General features: G+C 40.5%; 1 protein-coding gene across 7 annotated transcripts in view; it reads left to right on the forward strand.

Annotated features, from left to right (window-relative positions):
* The window catches only part of LOC121598036 (uncharacterized protein DDB_G0283357-like), a 44,266-nt gene extending 18,891 nt beyond the window's left edge, over positions 1–25,375 (forward strand). For 3 of the 7 annotated variants that reach the window (XM_041924511.1, XM_041924512.1, XM_041924513.1), the window contains exons 3-17: positions 11,284–11,388; positions 12,295–12,412; positions 12,486–12,646; positions 12,778–13,010; positions 13,092–13,251; positions 13,318–13,728; positions 14,371–14,418; positions 15,049–15,294; positions 15,392–15,522; positions 15,597–15,675; positions 17,107–17,169; positions 18,306–18,347; positions 18,433–18,697; positions 18,841–18,855; positions 19,146–25,375. In XM_041924511.1, the coding sequence (XP_041780445.1) occupies positions 11,284–11,388; positions 12,295–12,412; positions 12,486–12,646; positions 12,778–13,010; positions 13,092–13,251; positions 13,318–13,728; positions 14,371–14,418; positions 15,049–15,294; positions 15,392–15,522; positions 15,597–15,675; positions 17,107–17,169; positions 18,306–18,347; positions 18,433–18,697; positions 18,841–18,855; positions 19,146–19,267 (2,199 nt within the window). In that variant the 3' untranslated portion in view covers positions 19,268–25,375. The remainder of the gene's footprint in view (positions 1–11,283; positions 11,389–12,294; positions 12,413–12,485; positions 12,647–12,777; positions 13,011–13,091; positions 13,252–13,317; positions 13,729–14,370; positions 14,419–15,048; positions 15,295–15,391; positions 15,523–15,596; positions 15,676–17,106; positions 17,170–18,305; positions 18,348–18,432; positions 18,698–18,840; positions 18,856–19,145) is intronic. The other 4 variants (XM_041924518.1, XM_041924516.1, XM_041924514.1 and 1 more) reach the window with 3 other exon arrangements.
* Positions 25,376–27,131: the final 1,756 nt, after the last annotated feature.

Raw genomic sequence — 27,131 nt, forward strand, 5'->3', positions numbered from 1 at the left:
TTGTGGTTTTTTTGGGAGGCGCGCGTGTGTAGCACGAAAAAAATTCTAAACGACGTAATCGAGCTTGACCTTCAGCCGAGCGCGCGCGTCGGAGTGTGGCTTGTGTGTTTGGGCCTTTTGGGCTGTGTGGTGCTGTTGGCGATCGAAAACCCACCACCACTCGGACCGGTTTTGTGGTGCCGCGGACACGCGCGGACGGCTCATCAACCGTGTTCGTTCTTAGCCGGGCCGATCAGAAGAGGAGGCGTCTTCCTGCTTCTTCTGCTTCAAATCCTCATAAACACAGCCCCCCTACCACCAGCCCAGAGCTTTGCCGCGGGAGAGTTCTACTTGTTGCAAAGTTCTTTAACGTGGCGCATATGGCATTAGCGCAGGCTTTTGGGAAGCGGAATATGGGTTTGGCAGACGAACTTAAATCCAGTTTTTTAGCGCTTCTCCTCGGAGGGATGATCGTGTCTGACGGGGGGGTGTCTCTCGTTTGGCATGTCGTTCGATTTTTAGCGTATGCTATTAACGATTGTTAGCTTTTGGGGCGTAAAGCTTATCTATTGACGAAGGAGCGGGGGTTTTTTCCGGCTATCCTGTTTAACTTGCGTCATTTTATTATGGAATTTGGCAACAACGCGTGGTGGTGTGATTAGTTATTGATGGGTTCAAAGGTGTGTATCTGTGTGTGGGCATACTACGAGTCGTCAGATGGCAATTTAGAATATTTGCAAATTTTAGGGGGAGAGAGAATGAAGCCGTTTTATTTGCGTCGAATCGTTTGATTAATGTGTGTTGTTTTCGAAATTTTTAGCACCTGGTATGATTAATGCTGCCGATTTGCCAAAGCTGCTTAATATTCAAAGCAAATAATTTGAATTATCTTCAGCCGACTGTATTTGCTTCCAATCATCTGTTTCGCTCTGTTTCATGATGTAACAGTCGCTCACAGCGGTTCCGCTACTTCGGCATCCTTCAAGCGCTCAAATTCTAGTCAGCTCTAGGTCATCCAGGCAGCGAGCAGCAGCGGCACACCGCCGTTCATGTGCAGGCATTTTTGTTATGCTCCGTGTTTTTCGTACAAGAACGACAAAAAAAAACAACCCACACACACACACCCCACTCTGTACCAACATCGCTACCATGCATTACATATTACGCTCACTGGCTTCATCTTTCCGGTGTGTTATCCTATCGGTTGTGTTGCCGCACGGTTAGCCAGACCAGCGTATTATTATTTGCCGGCCATTGCGCTTTGTTCAATGCCAAAGTAAATTTACCCTTAAACCAACCAGTACAGTGAAACAGGTCGGGTCGGGTTGGGGGCGATGTGGAGCTGCATGCTTTCGGCATGCGGGTTTCGGGACAAAATAGAAACTCAACGTCACCGAAAGTGGCACATGGTGGAACAGGCAGGAAAAATACGAACGGATACACACAGTCGCTCACTCACACACACACACACACACACACACAGGGGAAGGCAGGCAGGGGTGCAAAACGTGCGGTGGAGACGCTTTGTGCGATCTCCTTCACGGCTCAGTCTGTCGTCCTAGAAACACGATCGTTGGCAGTTTTTTTTTGTCGATCGTGGCCTGATGGGGGCGCATGGCTTTTTTTGTTTTCGATTTTTTCACCCTCTGCGATCATCCGGTTTGCCTCGAATGTGGTGTGTGTGTGTGTGTGTGTGTGTGGCATAAGGTACAGGAGGTCACATGGAAGGGAAGCTTTTTGTGTGTGCCTTTTTAGTCCTCCCGCTAATGATTGAACTGCTCTCTGGCATATGGAGGAAAAAAAACAGCGATTTCCAACCCATCAGCACTCACCACCAATCCACACGATCGCATGTATTGATGTGAGCGCACGTTGTACTCACGGTCACACCGCGAACCCAGGTACCCCCTCGACCCCTTGCCCCCATGGAGTGATGGCGATACTACTCTGTAGTTGTAACATGGCAGCACTTGCGTACGGGGCCAAAAATTGTTTACGTTGCCTTTGCGCGTTGTGTTGTGCACTGGGTCACAATGTGTTTATTTATATACTTTTCACCCGCTGGTCCGTGTTCGGTTGGCCAGGAGAGAGTGAGAGAGAGAGGGGGGTGACTTTTTTCGCCCGTGTCTTCTGTAGGGCGTCATGAGAGGGGGAAGAAAAGTAAGCTAATGGAGAGTGTCGGTGTGTGTGTGTGTCCACTATCAATAGCGCTTTGGGAGCATTCCGAGAGAGTGAGGAAGAAGCATCTTCGAGGATCGCGTGGAATAAGGGTGCAGTTTTTCTCTTGTTTGCTTCTTCTTTCTCTCTCGCTCTCTCTCTCTCTTTGGTCGCCACACTCATCTATCACTAAAGAATCGATGGCAAGAGATGGATTGAGCAATTAGTAAAGGACGCAATTGCCTTGTGTGTTAAAGCAAACAAACAACACAAAAACAGGCATTAGGGCGAAGCAATAAATTGCGTCGTTTGCCGTACTAGCCCGCGTACCAGCAGATCAATGGAAGAAAAGGGGTTAAATTGAAATGTTTGCCACACACAAAATCATACATCATCATCGTCAGGCGCGGGGGTGGGAGGGGGGCGGTGTTGGTAGTAACGCTGCTGAGGTTTTCTGCCAACACACTTAAACCTCCTTCTGGGCTGAGCTGTTGCTGTTCATTCATATAAATCTTCAGTGATGAGTGATTCGAATGCCGAATCGATTCTTCACAGATTCATGAATCTCTAAAGATGCATAAATCTTCAATGATTCATGAATCCCAAAAAATAAATAAATATTCAAAGATTCATGATTCTAAAAGATTCAAAAACTGATCAAAATACATATATCTCCAGGGATTCATGAATCTATAGAGATATATAGGCTGGTATGAGATGTATGAACTAGTGTTGGGAATTTCGTTAAAAAAAGGAACGGAACGGAACTAGTTCATTTTTCAAAAAGAACGGAACGTGAACCTGGGGTGCAAATGAACCGACCCAGAGCTGTCACTGTCAAGCCAAACTGTCATCCGGTGGGGGGGGGGGGGGGGAGGTGTTACTTGAGACAGGATATGAAAAGGCGTTTCTTAAATCATCATTCTGAAATCACCAAATCCAAATGGGTTCATCCTATATCCAGTAAGCTGTACCAGCTGTGCTAATATAAAGCATGCATTTATTATCTAGCATTTTTTTAACTTTGTAGATGCGACGACCATTTTCGGTCAAAGCCTTCCTTTTGCAAACTATTGCAACAGCACTCTTTCTTTCGCCCGTAGTAGTATTAAGTATTAAATAACAAGCGTTTTCTTAAGCAGTCTTATATTATTTTATTATTGCGACGCTAAAAATCAATCGCTTGACTCGGGCTACCGCGAAAGAGTCGCCTTCGGTCATTGCCTTAGCCACGCTGTTCGGGAGCCTTTGAGCGATCGGGAATATTCGGCTCGATCGGTATTGGATGCTTCCCACACTACGTGTTTGTACCGCGCTCTGTCGGGAATCACTGTAGATAACACCGACAGATCGAATCTAACGTTAATAATTATTAACACTTCCTGTACCACTAATAGGCTTGGCTATCAGTAACTTAAATGCCCATAGCAGGATAATCATCCCAGCGTATGGGGGCACGATCCATTCGAGGCTTTTACCCATGCCGATGTTATTGAGCGGTAGGAGTTGACGATTGTATCACGAGATTGACTAATTATTTGAAGTTCACTTACTACTTACAACAAATAGTTTTTTTTCACATAAATCGTTTACAACATAACGGCACTCAAACGGTTGTCGAATGGAACAGAATGCTTCGAATCGAATGGCTAAATATTGGAATCATGCCGAGTACCAAGATCAAGCGGATATCGTGGCATAAAAAATAAATACATTTTATTTTTCGTTGTTCATAATCGCATATTAAAATACATCTCTTCCAACCCGTTCTGCCATATGAGTACAGATTTAAATTTTATAATAATTATTTGTCTGGTTAGGATAAACTAAATTATAACAAAAAGTATAATAGATGTTACAAATAACACCATAACACCAAATAACATATTTTGGTTTCGCTTATCACGATTTTTATAAACGATACGCGACGAAGTGCGATGAATATTCCTGTGAGCATGGGAGAGTGCACAGGCAACACATACTGTGTGCGAGAAAGAGTGAACAGTTATCTTGCATGCAGCAAGCAACAGCCGGACAAAGCCGGTTTTTTTAAAGAACGGAACGCACGAACGATAGCACCTTGCTGACAATATTGAAGCGGCAAAGACCGCAACGGAGTGAACGGAAAGAACGTATTGAACGGAACGGAATGAACGGAAAGAACGGAATGAACGGAAAGAACGAAATGAACGGAAAGAACGAAATGAACGGAACGGAACGGAATGAATGGAATGAACGGAACGGAGCGGAATGAACGGAAAGAACGGAATGAACGGAACGGAGCGGAATGAACGGAAAGAACGGAATGAACGGAACGGAACGATTTTGTATAAAGGATCGGAACGGAACGGCCTACATAAAGAACGGAACTTTTTTACTAGGTTCGGACCGGAACGGCCAACACTAGTATGAACCCCTTGAGATTCATGATTTCCCAGAGATTCGTGAATTTTGCGAAATATATGAATCTTTGGATATGTATGAATCTTTGGAGATATGAATATTTGAGATTCACGACTCTTTCAAAATTCATGAGTCTTTCTAGATTCAATAATCTTTGGAGATTCATGCATCTTTCGAGATACATGCATCTTTGCAATCATGAGGTGCAGACTCATTGAATCATTTCAAAAATTCATTCAAATTCATTAATCTGAAACAGATTTACCCAACACTAGGCTGTTGGTTCTCAAACGTTGTTTTGCTGCAACCGTTCAAATATGCCACGAAGAAGAACCCGTTTTTTCGGCCGATCGCACTAAAGAGAGTCGGCAGAGGAGAATCACGTTTCATAATATATACCGTTGACGAGCACTCTCAAGCACAGGAATGGCCTTCTTTCCTCTTTTGTGCAGTGCTTCTCTTTGCTGCTTGTTTCGCTTTGTGTGAAACCTTTCTTTTCGTGGTGTTGTAGTTTTGTTTCACTTCCATTATGTTTCGTGATAAAGCAAAGTGGAGGAGCTACCTTTGTACAGCCACAGCCCACAGCTTTGGGAGTTTTGTTTTTTGTTTTGTTTCTATTTTTCTTCATCACTTCGCTCTTCTTCAGCGCTCATGTTTATTGGGTTCTCTGCTTTTGCTTGCTATTTTCTGCCCGGCGGTAGAAAGCAATAGCTTATTTCGGCAAGTGGAAGATACAAAAAAAAAAAAAAGCTTTTAAGCTGGAACAAAACTACTCCGCCAGGCAGCGAGCAGCGTGGTGGTTCAGTTTCGAGTTGGTTTACTTTGTTTTTCCCGTTCAGTTCAGAAACCGGCTATTCAACGTCCCCTCTACCAGTGTGTGTGTGTGTGTGAGTTTTAATTAAACAAAGTTAAACCAGAGAGATAGCCCAAGCGTGTTCGCTAACTGGTGCTAATTGTTTACGGAGGCTGATTCTGGTAGAGTGCCTGACGGTCGGATAATTAATTAGTTTGCTAGTAAACTTTTCTGTTTTAGTTTGATTATCAGTGTTTTTATAATTTAATAACAGCGAGCGTCTGAGCGTTCGGGACGTTGTCTCTCTCTCTCTCTATCTCTATGGCTGACGCAACACTGGATAATAATCATGCTGGTTTTAGTAATTATGAAACCAAATCGAAATGATCATTTGATCGGTCACATGTCTGTTGTTTTTTTTCTCATTTTAAGGTGAGCCCTTTTGATTTCATCGATCATTTATCGATAGATGTAGAATGAAACCGGGGTTGTGTTTGCTTTTACTTACTTATCCGGCACTACAACCGCTTTGCGGTCTTGGCCTGCCTCAGGAGTGTCCGAAAGTGTGTTTGCTTTTATTTAAACATTTATTATTTAACAAGCATTCAGCAAAAACGGAGCTGTTCAAGCTTTACAATTCTACAATATTCATAGACAGTGGAAAACGTTTCCTTTTTTTATTTTATAATTTTCTTCCAAACTCATTCTACACAGATAATTTGGCATTTGAACCATGGTTCATACACTGTTTCATGCATGATCGTATGGCAATGCTATGGCACTGGTTGAGTCGCATTCTACTGATCAACGGCGCACTAACTTGTCGTTGTATCATACCATCAGAATGTAATTTATTCAGGTCCTAATTTAATACTTTTGAAATACTTTAAATTGCCACTGTCCGTCCGGATATCGAACAACTTGACAGTTAATAAAGGACTCCAAAAAGAAGGACCGTTGATGGAGACGCCCAGTGGTTGTCGGACTGCTTGAAGTACTTTTTTCCCTAAAATGTATCCAAAATTCAGCCTGACGCCTTTTTTACAACAATTTTTTGTCTCAGCCCTGAACAGAACATGGTATTGGTAGGTAAATTATATATATTAGGCACGTCCCGCTTATCCTATTGTACACCGTTGCTGTGCAAACACAGTACAAAACCCCCGACCCCTGATGCGTGTCATTTTCACTAAGTGTTTTACCAAACAGTGTATCTTGCACTTACTGTAAGCAACCGAGTGGCGAAGGGAATATGTTTAATTAATGTTGTTTAATCAAACGGCCGAACGGCCATGCATTTGTGTGCCCCTTGGTGTTGTGACCTGTTGAGCCGCACAGACCGAGCAGCAGCAGCAGCAGCAGCAGCCAAACCAGCCAAAGGATAGACGAAAACGCAAACAGTTGGCGGGTGTCCGGTTTGCATGCTGTACAAAAAAATCAATTACCATATTGAAGGGAGAAGTAATACACACAGACACGAAACAAAGCTAAGCAGAGAGAAAGAGAGCGAAAGGCAGCACAAACAGTATTTGCCGCGCTTATGATTGGTTTCTCCACCTCATTCGCGTTACGCGTGTCACTCATTTCATGCCCGCGTGGAGCTCGTTTCACGCTCATATCCGCTGGTTTTCGATCGATCCGTGCCTACCACACACGCACCAATATTATAACGCCAGTTGCGAGAGATGTCAAAAGCGAAAGAGAAAGAGAACCCGATAGGAAAACCCCGATAGCCGACGGGCGCACCGAGCATATTGCTTTACATTTGAGCGGATCAGCGGGTTGCGCTCGCTGTTGCTGCCGTCGATGATACGCTACGCTTGCTTTTCCTCGATCGCTCTCTTTCTCCCGGCTGCAGCGCGACGCGTATCTTTGGAGTGTCTGTTCTGTATACACATTATACCGCCGATACACAGCCGAGAACAAAATATTTCATATTTGAGATTATGATGCAACTGTGTATGTATGTGCGTGCGGCGGGTCTCAACCGTGAAAGCTTCACTGACTGACACGCACACAACGAAGGGAAACACACCAGACGAAGCACACTAAAAAGCGCGCGCACGCGTCAGTTTTTGTTTACCTCGAGCGCTCTCGCCACATCAGAGTGTGATAATGGTGTGTGCGTGCCATCGATAGACCCATCGTTTGCTGATAATGGCGCGGTGGTCGGGTGGGAGGGCTTGCAACAGAGAACAAAAGAATGATAATGGTGGTCGAGCCCACCAGGCCACTGTTTTTGTTTGCCGCGCGGAAAAGGACCTTTATTTTGGGTTTTCCTGTTCGAGCTACTACTGCACGACAGTGTATGTGCGAACTCCATCATGTCCATACATACGGAGCTACGAACACACACTGGGAAAATGTTTTCCCAGTGATGTGGAGTGTGGATGTGTGTGTGAGTGTGTATGTGTGAGATTGAGTCTTTGTTTAGTACATGACTTTGTTTTTTTTTTCATTGGTTTCTTTGTATATGCCTCCATAGTTTGGCTGTGTGCGTGAGAATGACTTGGGAGCAAGAGAGACAGAGAGAGAGAGAGAGTGAAGAAAGAGAGACAAACCTGGGAAAAACAAATCGCATCTGCTTTGTTACTGCTCTATCGGCTTTGGGTGTTATTTAATTATCCAATTTGCGAAAAAATGCAACACACTCACACACACACACACACACACACACACACACACACACACACACACACACACACACACATCGCACTTACAGTTGACGACGGATCACGGCGATGCAGTTTGTGGCGAAGCATTTTCCACCAGTAGTCGTATGGGATTTTGTGTAAACTCTGGAGTGCATCATTATCGAACCAATTGGGGGGAGGGGGGAGTGCATACTGTTTCCACTCGACAATCCCCCGGCTGTGATGGGAAAATAGCTAATTAAATGAAATAGAATAGTTTTTTTCGGGTAAGCTTTCCCCTACCACTGGTCTCGATTGCGCAGTATTGTTAAACACAGGATAAACGCTCTTTTCTTATAAATATCGCTTCGAAAGTGATCGTATCATGTTTTCATGTGCTATTATACACCGTACACAGTAAAGTTTATGAGAGCTTTCCCCCGATTCATGGAAAAGCTTCGCGGGAAACAATGTTGATGATGGAATGCGGGGCAATCGTAATGATGAAAAATGGATAAAAAGCACAACCACACAGCAACACTATGTAAGCCCTGCAAACACTGCTGTAGAATGGTGTGCCTGTGAAACATGTCGGAACGTACGCGAAACACATGTTCCGAAGGCCAGCGATCTGAGGCGCTTGTATGACATGGGCATAAGGATTTAATTTTAAAACATTCCCAACACGTGCTGTGATATGGTATTCTCTTTAGGTTTAATTGCGTTTCCTGCGTTCGGCTTGTTATATTTGTATGTGATATTGCATTTTTGTTATTGCTTTGAGCGGGTTTTTCATGGCACTCGTTATTAATTTTGGTTTTGTATTTTGGGAAAATTAAAATGCTCCCGAACTGCTACATTCCATAACGCACATTTAGTTGAAGGAACATTTGCGTTCTTGAATCACATTGTAATATTTTTTGTTCCGTATCTATTTTTTTAAATTTTTTAACTTGTGAAGAAATAGAATGATAATACAGTCTGTTCCCGAGTTACGTGGTTTTATAAATATAACAGTTTAGGCTTCAAATTAGTACAATTTGCTCCAAGAAATTTCAAATGCAAATTATAGGATTTTTCACGGGTTCTCATCGTTGTAGAATACTTTCATGACTCTTTCTTACACGAAATTAACTCCCATAGGAATTTCCATTTCCAAAGCCAATTTCCAATGAGTCCAAAATCCAAATGCCCAAAAAAGCTGCGATAGATGCCAAATTCCCACCATATAAAGTTCATTTCCCAAAAAAAAAAGAGTAAAAAAAGTATCCCACAGTTCCGAGAATCCATGAAAAACTCTGTAAATTGATTGTTGCTAATATGTTGTAATTAATGTAATACTGGACAATTGGTTAAGGGTAAAAGATACTAAATTTAACAACATAAATCTACTCAAAGAATGTATTTTAACTCAAGTTCGACTTCAGAGGATATTCGAGTTTTGCGGTTGCCTTGGGAACGCATAAAACCGCGTAGCTCGGGAGCTCAAGACTGTACTTCGTTTGAAGTGGAAATATTTGTTTTTTTTTTTCATATAACTAGTATGGACAGATTTAACTTGATTAATAGAATAGATGTAACCCAATAAATAAACATCTTTATTTCATGCAACATACAATTTTATTGCAACCTCATATTCAGATTTGTTTCACACCAGCAATCAAAATTATTGAACTCCAAAGCCTGTCGATTGATCGTTTGTAATATTGCATACCGTCAGGCGCTTAGTCAGACGGTTCAGGCGCAAATGCTAACTTAAACCCGTAGTTTATCAGTAATTTATTGTGCATAATTTCATGCTGTTCAAACACGTATTATAAGTGTTTTATTTGCATAGAAAATAAATTCCAATAATTATAGGTAGATTGCAAACAATAGATGTTTCACCGCTGCAAAGTGATATTATTGAACTGATCATACAAAACGTTTAAAAATAATCATTAATCAAGTGATTTTTTATTATTTAGTAACGATGGATCGTCGCTAATTTCTTATTATAACACCAATCACCATGTACTCCTTTAAATCAGATACTACTATTTCTGGTCCTTCTCGAGCTTCACCGCACTCACCGCGGTATAAGAACATCAATCAACTCTTCAGCCTCGGTGTATGGAATTACTAATGAAGTTGCGTTGGGAACGCGCGTTACACATTCCATCCCCTAACTAGGACTTCCCGCTCAAGACAAAAGTGTGGCCTATACTCATTTAGATGCTCCACACACTGGTGTGGTGTAAACCAAGGCAAAAGAGGCGCATTAGATGAAGATAGATATTCTCCTTCTCCTTTTGTAACGCGGGTGAACGTCAACGTGTATGATGGACCCGTAAGGGGTAGAAGAAGAAGGTGTTGAAAGCTAATTAATCTTAAGCCATGCTTTAAAATGTCACCCAGCACCTCGGGTGCTCGGCCCAATGTTTGGTGACAATATGAGGATATACATAGTCTGCCAGGAGGGGTTGTTACACTATCATCCGTCAACGCTTCTGTTGTCGTCGTCGTCGTCGTCGTCGTACCTACCGGACTGCTGAAGATGCTCCGATGACATTGGTTCTTCGCTTCACGCACTGGTCTAGATGAGTTTTGAGCATGTTTTTGATTGCGAAACACATTATGACGGTCGTTGAGCACCTATTTAAAGATTAATACCGATTTGAGGCTTGAGTTAAGCTGCTTGAAAAATTGATCAGCTTCTGGGGGGAAGAGGTATCGTAAATATAGAAGACGAAGATGGGAATTTGGTTTGTTCAACTTTGCTGTTTGAAGTTCGCTTAATTTTACGTAGAATGTTGGGTGAATATTTTCGACTCGTGATTTGTGCTTAGTCACCTAGATAGTCAGTACTTTTCCATAAAACAATTTAGTTGTATTAGCATTGATTCAGACGTGTTGCCCAGCGCCGTTTACCTATCTGTTTCACACATTATTCTATCGAATTTGCCATCTTTGCCATGTTTGATAATTGATTGTTTGTTTACTCGCACTTTTCGATTGTCTTGCGTCACGCCGGCTTCCGGAATTCCACGACCATCCCGTCATCTCACGTTGCGCCGCTCTCGGGTGGAATATACGATAATGCAACAACACACTATTGAACCAATCGCCTCCCTGCGAGGGGCAAACATCGGCCCACCCCATACCTACTGCGCTTCGTACGAATTCCCTTCGGGGGCCCATCCTTTGACCACACCAAATCATCATCGCATCATCAAACACGATTTAACGCCGCCGTGTTGTGTGTGTCCCTTTCGGTGTCATCTTGTTTGACAAAAATCTGAACAAAAAAAAAAAAACCACAACCACACAACATCTCAGGCGTCCAAGAGTGCCAACCTGTCGCCGACGACGGGCACGCTGGGCACGTTTCGAGGCGGTTCCCTGCCCAACGTCAATAATGAAAACAAACAGTACCAGGAAAAGGTTTTTATCGTTTTGGCCGTGCCCGCGACAGCGGTTCACTTGTTGTGTTTGTTGGTTATTCATTATTGATGTTGCTGTTCACGTTTTTATTTTATTTTATTTTTTTAACCGTATGAGCTCTGTAGTTTCTGGTTTGCTTTTGCTGGTTAGAATAGCCTTTTTCTTAGCTGGGTATGGTTCTATTCCAACTTCGATTGCAATTTATTTGTTTTCAGCTCAATTGATGCGTTTTCTCTTAACTTATTAAGTTTTTTCTAGTTAGTTTTTTAATTGATTCTTTTACTTTTGATACGATTTTATTTGAAAGTTGATTGGTTCTTATGAACTCTCCCTTTCAAGTTTATTGATTCATATGAACAATCTCTTTGTTTTGAAATTGCATGCAAATTAGTATTAGTGGTTTGATAGTATAATGCGTTGAATGATGGTTTACAGTCAAAATAGGGAGCGATTTGTCAATAAAAATGTAAATTAAATTATGTTTATACTATAATGGAAGATTGAAGTAATAGGAAACAACTTTCATTTTTTACGAATTGTATAGGTTTAGTTAGAAATAAAAATTTCTACTTCCCGTAGCACCCTTTTTCAATGATGTTTGTGCACGTTCTTTACAAAAAAAAAATAGTTTTTTTTAATGTTTCAACACAATACCATCCGATGGATGCGCCTAGTGATTGTTGCCCTGCCACCCGGTCCTTTTGCATGGTGACGTAGAATAGAAGATGGCTAAAGAAGTTTGAAATAGTACAAACTGAATTCAGCCTTTTCTTCGTTTGACCGTTTTACTAAGTCTCTTTGTCTATCTTTTCTTAATGGATTCAATAAAGTATTGTTTTCTGATTATAAAAAAAAAAGAATTTAAAAGACAACGTTGAGTTCATCCAGAATTTCTCTCCATTACAGGCGGACGATGGTACAAACCTGACGGAGCTGAAACCCTACACGCAACCGGAAACGATCAAGGTGAAAAAGGAAATATCTCCCAAAGCCAGCACACCGAGCCATACGAGAGAATCCAGAGGTAAGGCCGGTCATCGGCTCATCGGTTACACTAGAGCGGTAAAATTAATGTGCATGTAACTTGTTTCTTGTAGGGCGAACGCCTGGAGGACCCATGCGTAATCGGCAATCGAGTCGAAACCATGACACGTCACCGTACGGCAACAGTACGGTTCATTTAATTCCCCCGATGGAAAGCAACTGGCACCGTTCGATCTCGGATTCGGCAATCCACCAGAGTCTCTGCCAAAATCAGGTAAGCACGGTCAACGCCACAACGACTTGCAGCGGCTATAACGACTGCATACTACTGTTGCCAACAGTGTTGCACTAATGAATGGCATTGTTTTCGTTTGTGATTGATTGGCCTGTCTCTTTTTGTTTTAGCAACAAGACGCCACCCATCTGACCACTCACACACCTCTAACGCTAAGCCCAACAGTGCAAAGAAAGATTTCAAATGCTCAACACATTTCGAAAGTACACAACAACCACATGACCAACAACCATCATAATCATCACCATCATCATCACCATCCGAGCAATCATCACGATAACGGATCGACGCAGGACATCCGGTCACGCTCCTCTACCGCCCTGCCCAGGCTACCCGGCATCAAGTGAGTTTACGACGAGTGTGTAGAACATGTTGTGATTTATTCTAACCGAACGGTTTGTCTTCTCTCTCTCTCTCACACTAGCATCTACCCGTCGCAGAACCATCCCGACAGTATACAGATACCGATACCGAGCAACACGGGCTCGTTACCCGACCTGACCTCCGTCGGTTATCCCTCCATGTATCCGGCAACGTTGGATCAAGAGTACGATCCGAACGGACAAAACCACAGTTACTGTCCGGTAAGATGGGAGCTTCTCACGATTTGAACTTGACGGTTTGAAATCAATAACTGTTTTTTTTTGTAGAGCCCGCTCGGTACTTCACCCTCGTCGCTTTCACCAACCTCTGCCATCCAGAACCATCACCACCATCCGCACCCGAGAGCGAACAGTTTCAGCGGTGGCGTCAGCAGTGCGACCGGAGGAAACGGTTCCGGTGGCGGCGGAGGAGGAGGCGGAGCAGGAGGAGGAGGAGGAGGCAGCAGTGGCGGCAGTGGCAACAGTGTTGGCGGCTATCCCATTCCGACCAGCCATTCGAACAGTGGCTCCGTCAGCCCGACCGGCAGCGGTATCAGCTGCAGTCCCAGTGCGTCGTCGGTGGCCCCGATCGCGGTCAATAGCGTAAACATGGGGAACGCTGTGAATCACAACAATGGCGCAACGCTTAACAATGGCATTAAGGGGAAGAAAGCAAAGCCACAAACCATCTCTAGTCAGGTGAGTGTGGTGCTGGGGGTGCTGGATGGTGTAATTTGTGGGATATGATATGTGGAGCGTTACATACAAAACGGTTGTGTCAGCACTTACATACAGCAAACGTTAGAAACAGTATAGCCAATCGGGGACAGAGGTTACTAGGTGGAGCTTTGGGTGAAATCTTCTTGTAGCGAGTGCATTTGCTTGCACTGCACCTATCTTATGCACTGAACGATACCATTTCCTTGCTACACTCACACTGACACACCCCCGAAACAGTTGTTGTATCGTAGTTTTCTTATACTGCTAGTGCTTCTGTTGCACTGTTTCATTACTGTACACTCTAACAATATATTTCTTGCTTAGTGTAATACCAATTAAACTATATCTAAAGTTTAATACTTATGTTAAATCTGTCGCTCATTACACCTTTTTCCCCTTATACATACCATTCGCCAACTGTATTCCATTACTGTTGCTTTCTCATCACCAACAAACTCACGTACACATGCGCCGTGTCATCCCTTTCCTTCTATCTTTCTATCACATATGCATTTATCTTTCCTTCTCAATTGCAGCTTGCCTGTTGAACGTGTTGTGTTGTTATATTTACTACTGTTTTATTTTTTTATTTTTCTTTCTCTCATCGTTAATTTTTTGCAGCCTTTTTTATCTGTACCAGATAGTAATAGATATTCGTTTATGTCGAAGGTATATAATTTTATTTATTATTTTCTTTTATTTCATACCGATCCTTTTCTACCTCTCGCTCTCTCCCCCCATCGTGTCAGTTCAATTTAAAGTTTGTTGTTCTATTGTGAAGGCCGTTCATCTGGCCGTATTGCATACTTTTTTTTTTAGTTTTGTGAGTTATTAAAGTATTTGTATCGCTGTACGATTTTGTCGCCATTTGTTGTCGTTTGTTTATGTTGTTCGATAGTACGTGTAATTACTTCGCAGTTGTACAGTCGTGCAATTTGCAAGCTAGTTTCGTTTCGTTCTTCTTTTCGATTTCAATTTCTGTAAGCGCAAAACCAAAAAAAAAAACGCACGCTAAGTAGAATGAATGTCAGCTATGCCAACTTCTGTGTGCTATCTGCTAAATTTATACCAACTAATCTTATTCAATTGCGAGTGATAATGTGCTCTTCTTGGTGCAAAACAAAGACTCTCTCGCCATGCGCCTATAAACATGATGGTCAATGATAAGAACTGTGTTAAGCCAATTGAACCAAAATCTATCAAACGTACGAGCAAAATTGTGTTCTTTCCATTTGCATCGTTTCCCTTTTTGGTGGCTTTTTCAAGTATTAAATATTTTTTTCTTATTATGCTCATCAGGTCAACAATACTTATGACACTAACCAGCAGCAGTCAGTGCAACAGCAGCACCAGCAACACCAGCAACAAGCACAGTCTCCACAGCAGCAGCAGCAGCAGCAGCAACAAGCACAACAGCAGCAACGAATACCAACGCTGGATCAGATAAGCTACGATAGCTTCACTCAGATCACCGACGGTCTGGCGTCGCCCAACCAGAACTCACCCGAAAGCATACTGTACGGATCTCATGGAAATATGTCCCCGGTATGTATCGTCAGCAGAACGCTTTATCATTCTTTCTATTAGCGTTTTGGGCAGTACAATGTTTTATCTTTTTTGAATACGCTTTCTATTTCCTTAGCAAATTATGTCGGACTATCGAACCCGGCCCAGTCCCGGCTCCAGTCCAGGGCTTGCGCTAGTGAACAATCCCGATTCCAACTCCAGTGCACCCTGCAGTCCAGTGTCCCACACGGTGGGCAGTAACAATGGGTAGGACACTAAACCAAAGCATCGGCATAGTTATTATCAGAGAGTTTCATAAAAAAACTTCTTTCTCCTTTTAGACCAACTTACGATAAATATCCAACCAGTGACGTTTACGTACAGAACACCCTACCACAGTATTTGGAACACATCACACTGGTAAGTGGGTTCGTTCGGTTGCGCATAGTCAAGACGACTGCCATGACTGGTCTCTACTCACTAGCATCGGATGTTAATGTCGTTGATTTTAAGTTGTCTGATACATCCATGCATCCTTCATCTTCCGCGCCCCGTCTGTACCTTCATCCTGTCAAAATTGAACTCTCTATATCGACATCGTCACTCGTGTGTGCATACACATACCTCACCATATCTCATTCCATCTCCATTGTTCACATTGTTCGGTTCTTTCCGTTGAATTTGAGCCCATCTACTTCTCATCCTGCTAACTTCTTCTAATGATTGGATATATACACTGTGCTGTCTTGTTACATGTATGATTTATCTTTCCCCCCTTTATGTTGAGTTATCCTCGTCGTTTCGATTCAAAATTTACTGCTTTATCATTTCCTTGTCATTCATTAAAAAAAAAAAAACAGAACGAAAATCAAACACGTGTCCGTTTTAGACGAAACCCAAAATCATTCCAAACCGTCAAGTCAACCCGTGCTTTGGGTTGTGTTTTGTAACGTTAGAGCTACGCTAACAAAACGACTGACCGTACAGCTTTTGTGTTGTTCGTGTTGTTCTCCCGAGCTTCTACGGTATACACATTTCAAGTATTGTGACAGTGTGCCTTTACATCAACATCTCTTTCTATTCGCTACTTTATCACTCATTTGTTTTTTTATCAGAGGATGGTAGCATGTAGAAAAAAGTAGATGTGTTTTATACTAGAATCTGATATGACACTAGTTTGCACCAATTCGGTAGTAATTACGAGTGAAGGTAGTACAGTGCAAGCTAGTACATCACATAACCTTCATTTCGTTTTTGGGCACTAGAATCGTGGTTTTTACCTTTCCAGGTTATGAATCGGTTCATTCCTGATTTGAATTTGATAATATCATTATAATTAGAATTCATTTTACGACGGGATTGGTTCGATCTAAAACTTATAATATCACAAAAGCATTGCCCATTGCCAATTCCCATTGGTTTGAACGGGAAAATTTGAATCCTCGTTGGCTAATGTGTGAAGCTTCCGTAGGAGCTTATCCTGATGTTATTTTTCTGTTTGTATTATACGCTCTCACGTACAATATGTTTCATGTTTTTATTTTATTTGTTTTTTTTTTCGATTTGGTTATAATGTATTTTACTATCTCCCTGCCGGTGTACGTATTTGTTTACTTTTCACTGTCCTTCTACTGAAATGTATTGAATAACGCTTGATTAACGCAACGCTACTGTTTTACCTTTTCCCCCTCTTTCCTTTCCGAATACGTATGCGATCGCCGTGAACTATAATAAATATTTCATAAAAATTAACAAAACTGCAAACGAAAAAAAAAAACAACACACACACAAAAATCAATTCCTCAAATGCATCAAACTGCGCACAACCTCTACTGCCTACCTACCGAGCAGGACTGGACTACGCTGGTTCAGAGTCTAGTAGAGTCCGGATGTACATTAACCGCGCAAGTGCAGGTTGATACCTTTTTATTCCATTTACTTACACCCTTTTTTTACCATGCGAATTATAGAATATGAAGTTTTTGAACGTATTAGTTTATCGCTAATGTTTTTTTTGGTGGTATTATATTTCTTCGCTCCACTTGTGTCTACTTATTGGTTTAGCTTAGTTTGGTTTGCTGTACATTTTATGCAACGTTTTGGTTTTTGTTTGCGGCAACCACTTGTGCGTGAAGCTTTCGATAGTTCAGAGTGTTGTACAAACGTCTACTACTTCCAAAATTGGCTTGATTGCCATCCAAAATTCAGTTAATGGTTGAGCTTTACTGATTGTGTTCCGTACGTTTCAAAGCGATCATCGTACTCGTATTGGCTTCTGAAAACTGAAATTCGAAATGAACAAAGTAAAGATTACAACATTCCTATTTTTTATTCTTCATATCCAGCATCATCCGTTTACGGATGATTAAGGAAGGAAGAAAATTTTATAGCTAATCGATTTTCTTATCGTTTATCGCATTTTACCATACGGTTTTGGGTTTTTCATTATCCATTTTGCTGCATGATTGTTGTTCTTCTTCCATTTTTCTATGTGCTTTTTTTTGTTTCTCTCTGTTTGTGTATACTTCTCTTGTGAATACGTTTTAAATTATTTCGTTCGTATCTTACCTCTTTACCTGCTTCCGATCAGTTTCGCTTGTCGTAAATGGTGTGTTGTGCTTGCTACTATAAATATAATATTTCCTCCATTCTTTTCTTTCCGTTTTGATGTTACGTTTTGATTCACATTTTCATCGCCATTCTATTACGCGTAGCATATTGTGTCCGTTTGCTGGCTCGTTGTTAAGTCTTTCGGTTTATCTCTTTGTCGTTGTGGATCATGTATCATGTATCTCGTGTTTAGTTTCTCTGCATTCTTCTTCTTCTTCTTCTTCTTCTTCTTTTTCTTGTCCTGTTTTTTCCGGCTTACGGTTGTTCGTTCATTTTCATTCCATATCTGTTTGTTTGAAGTTTTGCGTGCCACCCCACGGTGAACACTTACGGCGAACATGTTCTCATGCTGTTTTTTCTTTCTCTACTGTTTTTTTTATTTGTTGTTACCGGTTTTTTTGTGTTATCGTTCGTTGCGCCCCATTTGGACACACACACAGGGTGATACCGACTTTACCACCAATCAAATGGTCTTTAGCGGGGTAAGTTTAGGGTTAAAGTAGCATTTAATGCATTAACCGGGCGATTTGTTTTTTAAAACATGTAATATTTGCTCTTTTACCACAGTTTGATGAAACCTACTTGACGATGAACAATGGTCTCGGTATACGCACTCACACCGGTCATGGCAATGGGCACACGCAAGTCCACCAGACAGCGTCGCAGCAGACGAACCAGCTTAACTCGATCAACTGTCAGAATATGCAGAATATGCAAAACACCAACATGAACAACATGTACAACGGGACGACGGAACCCCTGCTCAGTCTGCCCAACACCCAATCGCTTATCGAGCCCCAAACGCCCACGATACCGGAGATCGTTTTTACAGGTACGCATAATGCCATTTTGCCAAACACTCGATGTTTCGTGTTTTCGTGTTTCGTCGGTGTTCGTTAACGATGCGAAATTTCATGAACACATCTCCATCTGTTCTTTGCTAATGATTGTTATTCATTCTTCATCCATTTGCAGATTATTCGACTAGGGGTAAGTAAACCATCATAATACACAGTGTCTGTGGTGTAAATTTGCTAAGCGTGTGCAATAAGTATACATTGTTGGCGAACCGTTCTTTTCGATTTCATATCGATATCGATTTTCTCTCACTTTGTTATCTAATTTAAATGCTCCATTCTATGAGAATCATGTTTCCAAATGCCTAATTCTACAATTGCTCTTGTTTTTGGAAATGTTTGCTTTTGCTTTTAGCGTTTGATGAAGTTTGCAGTGCACATCTACATGCAATAAGTTTTTTTTAATTATATTATTTTTTGTAGACGATTTCGAGGCAGACCTTGGGCTTGGTCATATGGATTTCCAAAGCATCCAGATGCTCTCCGACACCAGCACGATGATTGACCCGATGGACGAGGACAGCTTTCGACGAGATTTACAATAGTGCGAGGCAAACTGGGACGGCTTACCGAACGACTTCTATTAGCCCGATGCGCTAGCTGACCCAGGCCGTCGAACGGCACCCTTACTGGCGAGCGACAGAAATACAAACGACAGACGACACAACACGCAAACAACACACACTGTTGTGGGTGGGTGGGTGGAGGGAAATAGTTAATGAGTAACTGTTACTTGAGGCTGACCGCAAACGTTGATAAACTATAGTTAAGGATAAGGTGTGTTTGTGTGTGTGTGTGGAGTTGTTAGCGTACGACGAGAGTTTGTAGTATACCAGGATCATATAGAATAGTAGACAGCTGTGCAAAATGGTTATGTTTTAAGGTTGAGTAACAAAACCTTTCCCCACGTTGCGTGTGCATTGACAAAGTGTTACATTAACTAGATGTGTTTTAGAACTGGTTGGTGTAAAGGTGTGCAAATTAATGTTTAGTTGAGGGCGAGAAACAAAAACAAGCTTTCCCGTGGATGTTGTGACATTTTTGTGAAGAGCATTGTTTCAACATTGTTTCACAAACAGTTTCCTCCAATGTTGTCTTTCCCATATGGTGATATGGTGTTTTTTTGTACATTTATGTTGTTTCCTCCTGTTGGTGGTAAAGCATTATTGCGATGAGATTTAGATAAATGCTCTGAGGGAAAAACTGTTTTCCCCCTTTTGATGGTCACATTTAATGGAAAGAAATAAATCTGTTTGGTCATTGCAGACACATTGCTGTACCAATGTTTCTGTTTGCTTCACGGGTATGCAACGGAAAGCAAAAGTATAATTTAAACGAGCTGGTTTACTAAAGATTCGGTAAAACTGATTGTCACAAAAGCACAAAAACTTCGTACAGAGTACCTCGATGCCTTTGCTTTAATACGATTTTACTCCTGCTCTAAACGAATGCTGTTTTTCATTTAAAGAGTCATCGGTGAACTCTTGACCAAGCGATAGGACGATGAAAAGTGCTAGCTCGAAAAAGGAGCAAGTTTGAGAGAGAGAGAGAGAGACGCTTAGAGAGCCGAACGTGTTTAATAAAAGGAAGGTTAAATAAGCGATGTGGTCCATCAATTAGATTGCAAGCATTATTGTCGACAAGCAGCAAGAAAAACTCTCGAGTAAATGTAAAACTGTTTTCATGCCGAATTAATAAAAAAACAAAATCTTATGCCGAACAGATGTAATGCGAGATGAAAAAAATAAGTAAAAAAAACAACAACAACCATCCCCCCCCCGAAAAGTAACGTTCTCTGTGTAATGCTCTGTTTTTTAATGTCACTAAAGCATTAAACATAATGAAAACAAACAAAAAAAAAGATTGTGCTATTTACTGATAATAAAAGGGATGATAAGCTCTAGGTTTAGGAGTAGATAAAGACTAATGCAAGTTTAGTTAGGAAACGAAAAAAGGCAGACAAAAGGAACGAATGAAACATGATAATAAAGTTTGTGAAAAAAAAAACACACACACGTAGCAACAAAAGGTCAATACGAAGCGAAACGGAACCCGAACGAAATGAGAAAATGTTGAGGATAGGGGGGGAGGGGGGGGGCAGACTATACTTAACTAGGACTTTTTTTGTTGTTTCTACGACCAACGAACGCGCGATGGTTAAGTAAATGATTTTTTACTATCGTTTGTAATGTTACAACGCGACTGTTGTGTTTACAGCAGCAGTTTCATCAACTCAAGCAGACTTTGTGTTTAGTTCGCTTTGCATTTAACAAATCCCCATTTGTTGTTTATTTTTCCTGTGCTTTGTTTTCCCTTTCGTTTCCTGCAACCCAGTCGTCGGTTGGTTGGCGGTCAGGCTGTGCGTGAATAAATGATAATGCTAGGTGATCCGATGGAAAGGATAACATATTCTTATTTTACCACCCCCTGCCCAGTGGTATGGTACACAACAAGCAAACGACACATACGAACGTAACGAACAATAGCTAGATAAATGGCCAATGGCAAAAAGCTGGTGGTAGCGCGATTGGCGGAGAATGTATTGCATGTAAAAATATCGTAACATATCAAACTGTACGAAACATTGTTTGTTAGCTTTATTCAATTCGATTCTTCCGAATCGACGAAAATACATCACATAAATGCCGATTGATTCCCCTTCTAGAGGACTGCGTTACGGGGCTACGATGCTAACTTCGGTGGAACGTAAACCCACAGGTCACAGAATCGTTAGTTAATTTAACCGATTAGTTTTGATTAAATTAAAATTGTGTACAAAAGTACAAAAAATAACACGTAATATGCTAAACACTTTCAATGACATCATATACGGGATGTGTTGCAAAACAAAAGGCAGTAAGCAGACAGCAGGAAGTGAGCAAATCGAAATCCTCTCAGCATTCTTTTAATGTCACTGTTAAATACTGTTTGCGTTTGTGTTCGTTGATAAATTCGGCGTTTTCAATGTCCGTGTGGTTAATTGTTCCTGAGACGAAAATGATCGGAACGGAACTCTGTGTGTCACACTTTTGCGCTGTGATTGAGCGAGCGGGGTTTTATTTTCGTTGCCTTTTTTACCTTGAGCGATGTGTGATGACAGAGTAAGGAGAAGAACCAATTTCAACGCTGTACAAAATGTTCTCCCTTTTTACATGCTACACTCGTGAATCGATAGTTTCAATGGCTGGGTACGCATTTCCCATTTTCTATCTATTTATCTCCTTCGCTTCCATCCCTTTTTCTACACCTTTTGCCTATTGCATACTGAAATTGACTTGATTTCTAACGGGTACTTATAATGCAAAACTGTTCGCTTCACTATACATCGCTACCAATGGTGGTGATACGCATGATAACAATTTTCTCCTTTTCCTCGCGATGATGGAAAAAGCATCCACCACAAAGCAAAGCAAAGCATCCACCACAAGCTAGAGGAAAAGAACAAGCAGCAAGGAAACAAAACATAAAAATAAAATAAAACCAACAAACAAATAAAAGAAATGCCTTTCAGATATTACGCATCATATTTTTGCACCGATTGCACTACAAAAGGGGTAACAAATGCATCTACCGAAGCGATACGATACATAATGTGCACAGCGCTCTTGCAAGCAAGGGTGAAGAGAAAGGCGCTCAATTACATTTTGGACTCGATTACAGTACCTTTTTACAGATTAAATAGATTTGTGAGGCATGGTGGGTTGTTTTTGTATAATTTTAAACCGTTCAACACAACAAGCGTGTATAATACTGCATGAATCGATGGATGAATGATCAAAAATGTACATATTTTGTTCGCAAATCTGAGTGTTTTGGTTGTTTTATTTCTTCAATCTTGTTAAGATACTGACATACCCCCATTTACCCAACAACATACAGAGCAACTGTGCCAAACTGTTAAACTTTTACTTTTACTATACGACTGTTGCATTCAATGTTCATTCAACTCATATTCATATCTTACGCCCATTGTTCGCTTCTCTTTGCGCTGAAATCCCACTGAGCAGATATCAAAAGCGGGACAACATTACTCGTAAGAACATGCAGCATGCAGATACATTCATTCAGATTGCACTCTTCAATAGATAGCGAAACATTTGTCGATTTAATACAAACTCCAAAGTAAAATAATTCATAAAAATGAACCAACAGTAACATACAAAAAAGAAGGAAAACTGCACGCGCAGCTCAAAAGCCAAGTGTGGTGTGCGCCTTTTAGAATAGAAAAAAAAAGGAAAAAAAGGGAAAATGTGTAGTACGAATACGGTTTGGCAGCAGTAGATAAATCGCAGAGAATGACATAGAAACAGTAGAAAAATATGCAGGAAAACAGACATAAAGAAGGAACGCATATTACATACTTCCTGTTCAAGTATTTGCCCTTTCGGTTGAGATTTGGTTGACCTTAATTCTGAGGCTGGCTGCCGTCGTAAATTATGAAACAATATCAGTGTACAAATAGAAAATTGAACCTCTGCTCCCTTTTGCTTCATCAATGGGAATGTATTTCTTTCCCTTGTTTTTTTTTACATCTCACTCGAATCTCGTCGTCGTCGATCAATATCCGATTGGCCGGTTGTAGCCGGTCACTCCGTTGCCTTACTTCTTCGCAGCCGTACCATGATGTTGCCCCCCTTTTTCGGCGCCCGGCATTGATTTTCAAGGGGGATTTTGTTTTCCAAACGTTAAGTACACAGAGCACATGTAGATAGAGATTGGTTGGAATGGTAATGAGAGGCACACGGGCCAGAAAACGACAGCTGTGTGGAGCACTGCATTTTAAATGTATAAATTTGTAGTTAGTGTTGCCACGCGTACTTCTCGATAGCACAATGTGGTGAGAAATTGTTCACAGTTGGATCACATGTTGGAAGAAATTAGCTTAAAGTGAGATATCCTTACACTGATGTAGATCCTATTTAGCTGCTCTAGCGTACTTCCCGGCTAGAACCCACCCTCTCCAAGTACCTTTGTTACAAAAGAGTTTTGCGGCAAAAATTACGAATTGAAGATTAATATAGCATATATTTACGCACGTTGACCTGATTTTACAAAAAAAAAGAGAGACAAAAAGAAATTCTATTGTTTCTATATACACAATAAGATGCATTCACTATTATTACATGTGTGTTGTTGATCTAACAAGCGAACGAAAGGAAGTTAAAATCAGTTAGAATATTAACTAAAACATAACTAAATGGTCTGATAAGTGAAATTGGGAATAGTTTGTTTTTATTTTTATAGATAAAAAAACGGGATATTAAACATTAACGAGTACAGACAGACATGCTGTACCGTACAAAGTAAAGAATCTGATATGCTGGTAGGGCGGTAATAGTGTGATACAAGGGCGTAAATAGCTAGCTGTCAGAATACCGTGGTTGCCATGGTAGCTGGAAAAGGGTTGCGCATGGTTTTGGCTCAGTGCGTAGCATCGGTTGCGTTGCGTGTCTCGATCGTATTACCTAGCTAGGGACGGCATTGTATAGAACAGTCAATTAGTGTGCGATTGCAAAAAAAAAACAAAAAACAAGAGAAGTGTGTGTAATTTTCTTATGAAAGTAGCACAAAATCACCTTAAATTAAAAAGAAAGAACAGTTAAATGTAGAGCAACGTCAAACAAACAAAGACATGTAGAATGGTAAACACGAAAAAAAAAACGATTAAACAAACGAAAAAAAAAGGTAAAGAATATTCTTTACCAATTAAATGCAATTTGAAAAATTGTTTGGAACAATTGGCGTGTGTTTCTGTATCTGTATCTCTTTCTCTCTGTGTGTGTATGTGTGTATTCATCGTGCACAAAGTTACACATTTACACGAGGTAATATTCCTACAAAAATTGGCAATTCACAGTACTCTAGCATCAAAGTGAGCCATTTCCTCAATGTCGGAGTTCGGAGTAGCTTTTTATATTTGCAGTACGCTCGGTGGCAACAAGTAAGGGTGGCAAATAATATTTAAAAAAAACACACACACACACAATAAACAAGCAGCAGAACCAATGGATAACAATTGTTTCTTTCCCTACTCTCTATCCATTCTATCTCTAAACCTTCCCGTTTTTATCACATTTCATTCAACTTTCTACATTCAAACACAAGTGGACGGGACAGAAGAAGTATGTGATGAAATAGTGCATCTCTATAGAAAACGAAAATAAAATAACATAAATCTCCGCTGTCAAAATAGAAACAAAAGATGATGATGATGAAAAAAAAAACAATACCACAATTAAAACATAAAACATAAATAAAAGGCGCCCAAATCATGCCAATGTTCTCTTTCTCTACCTTTTTCGTACCCATAGAGATGATGAATCTTAAAGTGTGTGTGTGTATAAGTGTGTGATAGGATAAAAGAGAGAGAAAGAGAGAGAGAGAGAGTAAAACAATAGTAACAAGTAGAAGGACCGTACCAGACGAATGGGATGAATTCAACCACAACAAACGTACACTGCTGCAAACAGGGGTAGTGCTAAAAGTGACGAATAATGCGGGTGCTATTTAAAAGAAAAAACACTAGTAAAAGGACTAGCAAAGAAAAGGAAGGGGTGCACTAGTAAAGGAAGCTCGGACGATAGTGGATGGAAGGACAAGTTGTAAAATATTACTTAATACAAATAATAAAAGTATGATACAAATGAACTGTACAGTTTTGTCTTTTGGTCTTAAAGGGTTTAAAAACACACACGCGGTTTGTTTGTTTTCTTCTAAATTAATAAGTCCTTCTCTCTTATGTTAACAATTATCTGCTGCTACCAATTCTCTTACGTTAATGAACTACACATCAGATTTTTACTAATTGCCTATAGCTGTGTTTGATAATGTGCTCAGATATTACATATCTTCTTCATTCCTTTTAATTTTTTTGTTACACACACACACACACACACACACACACACACACACTTTTCCAAGAGTTGTTCTATTCTATTGTATTTCTTTTATACGAATGATTCCTCTTGAAGCTGATTATAATATTCTTAATTTTTCAGTCTTCAAATATTATGGCAGCTGATTTATTGTTATTGTTTTTGCTATTATATATAAACATAATAAAATATTTAAAATACTTAAAACATTATTGAACTTATTTTTTCTTTTATAAATCCTATCAGATCGCTGAAAAGCAATCCTATCAGTAAAATACACCCTTTATTGTGCAGTTTAACAGCTATTCAGTCTTTATCCCTTCAAGATTTCCAATTCTAAATATGCCAGTACAATACTACAGGTATTCCCCGATGTACGCGATTTCGCTATACGCTATTTTCTAAATTCGCCAGTTCTTTGAGCAAATTGTACTAATTTGACACATGCAAATGTCAAATGCAAAATAAATTCCCTTATGGACGAATTTTAAAAACCATTATAAAAAGGCATAAAATTGTAATCTTCAGTTGAAATCAGATGAAAATAACGAATTTAGTGGCCAAAATCTACCACTACAAGCAAAATTATACGAAAATTAGCTATTGCCACCGTTACTCCGCATTCATAGCGTATATCGGAGAATACCTGTATTGTATGTATGAGGTTCTACAGTACTCGACAAAAATAAGTACGCACTTGTTGTTCATATATTTACATTGTTAATATATTTACATATTTTAGTAGCGCTTTCTTTTGAGAAAATGTAGCATTTGTAGTGTTCAACATGAATATGAAGAAGACCAGTGGCTTGTCTATGTGCTTCTGGGCAAAGCTTAAACGCTTGACGGACGAAAACAACGGACACGATTTTTGGACAAAACCCTGATTCTCGAAGTGCGTACTTTATCCACCTGAAAAATATCGATTCAATAATAATAATAATAATAATAATAATATCAATAATAATAATAATAATTATTATTATTATTATAAATTAACAATCTACAGCGAGTATTGTAAAACGATTTCCGCTGGTCATGAAAGGGTTAACGGACCCTGTTCGCGTTCCTCGCTTGTACAGTAATTTAAATCTTTAAATCCATCGCTCCATCCTGTTACTTACCGCTGTAGTGACTGCAACGATGGTGAAACCGACAAACCCCATTTGAATGCTAGGAAAAAAGAGTCTCAAAAACGGATACACACAAAAAAAAAAAACAAAAAAAGGCCAAAAGAAGGTTTGTGTTTGAAAGGGCAATTACTTTATTTTTCATACTGAGATTGGTTTGTTTGTTTGTTTTTATTTTCGTTTTTTGTTGTGTATTCTGGTTTATACTTTCGCTGGTTGGTTGGGTTTTTCTTTAGCCGTGTATTACAATACATTACAAAATACTTTATAAACGGAGCCAAACACCGCTATTATCAATAATAATGGGCGCGGGAGTTTCGCGTTCGAATGATCCGCTTTTTCTTCTTCGTACTGGGGCAATTGGTTTCGGGGGATGGGGTATGAAAGTGAATCGAAAGGAGGGG

Source organism: Anopheles merus, chromosome 3R (genome assembly GCF_017562075.2).
Source record: "Anopheles merus strain MAF chromosome 3R, AmerM5.1, whole genome shotgun sequence".
NCBI lineage: Eukaryota > Metazoa > Arthropoda > Insecta > Diptera > Culicidae > Anopheles > Anopheles merus.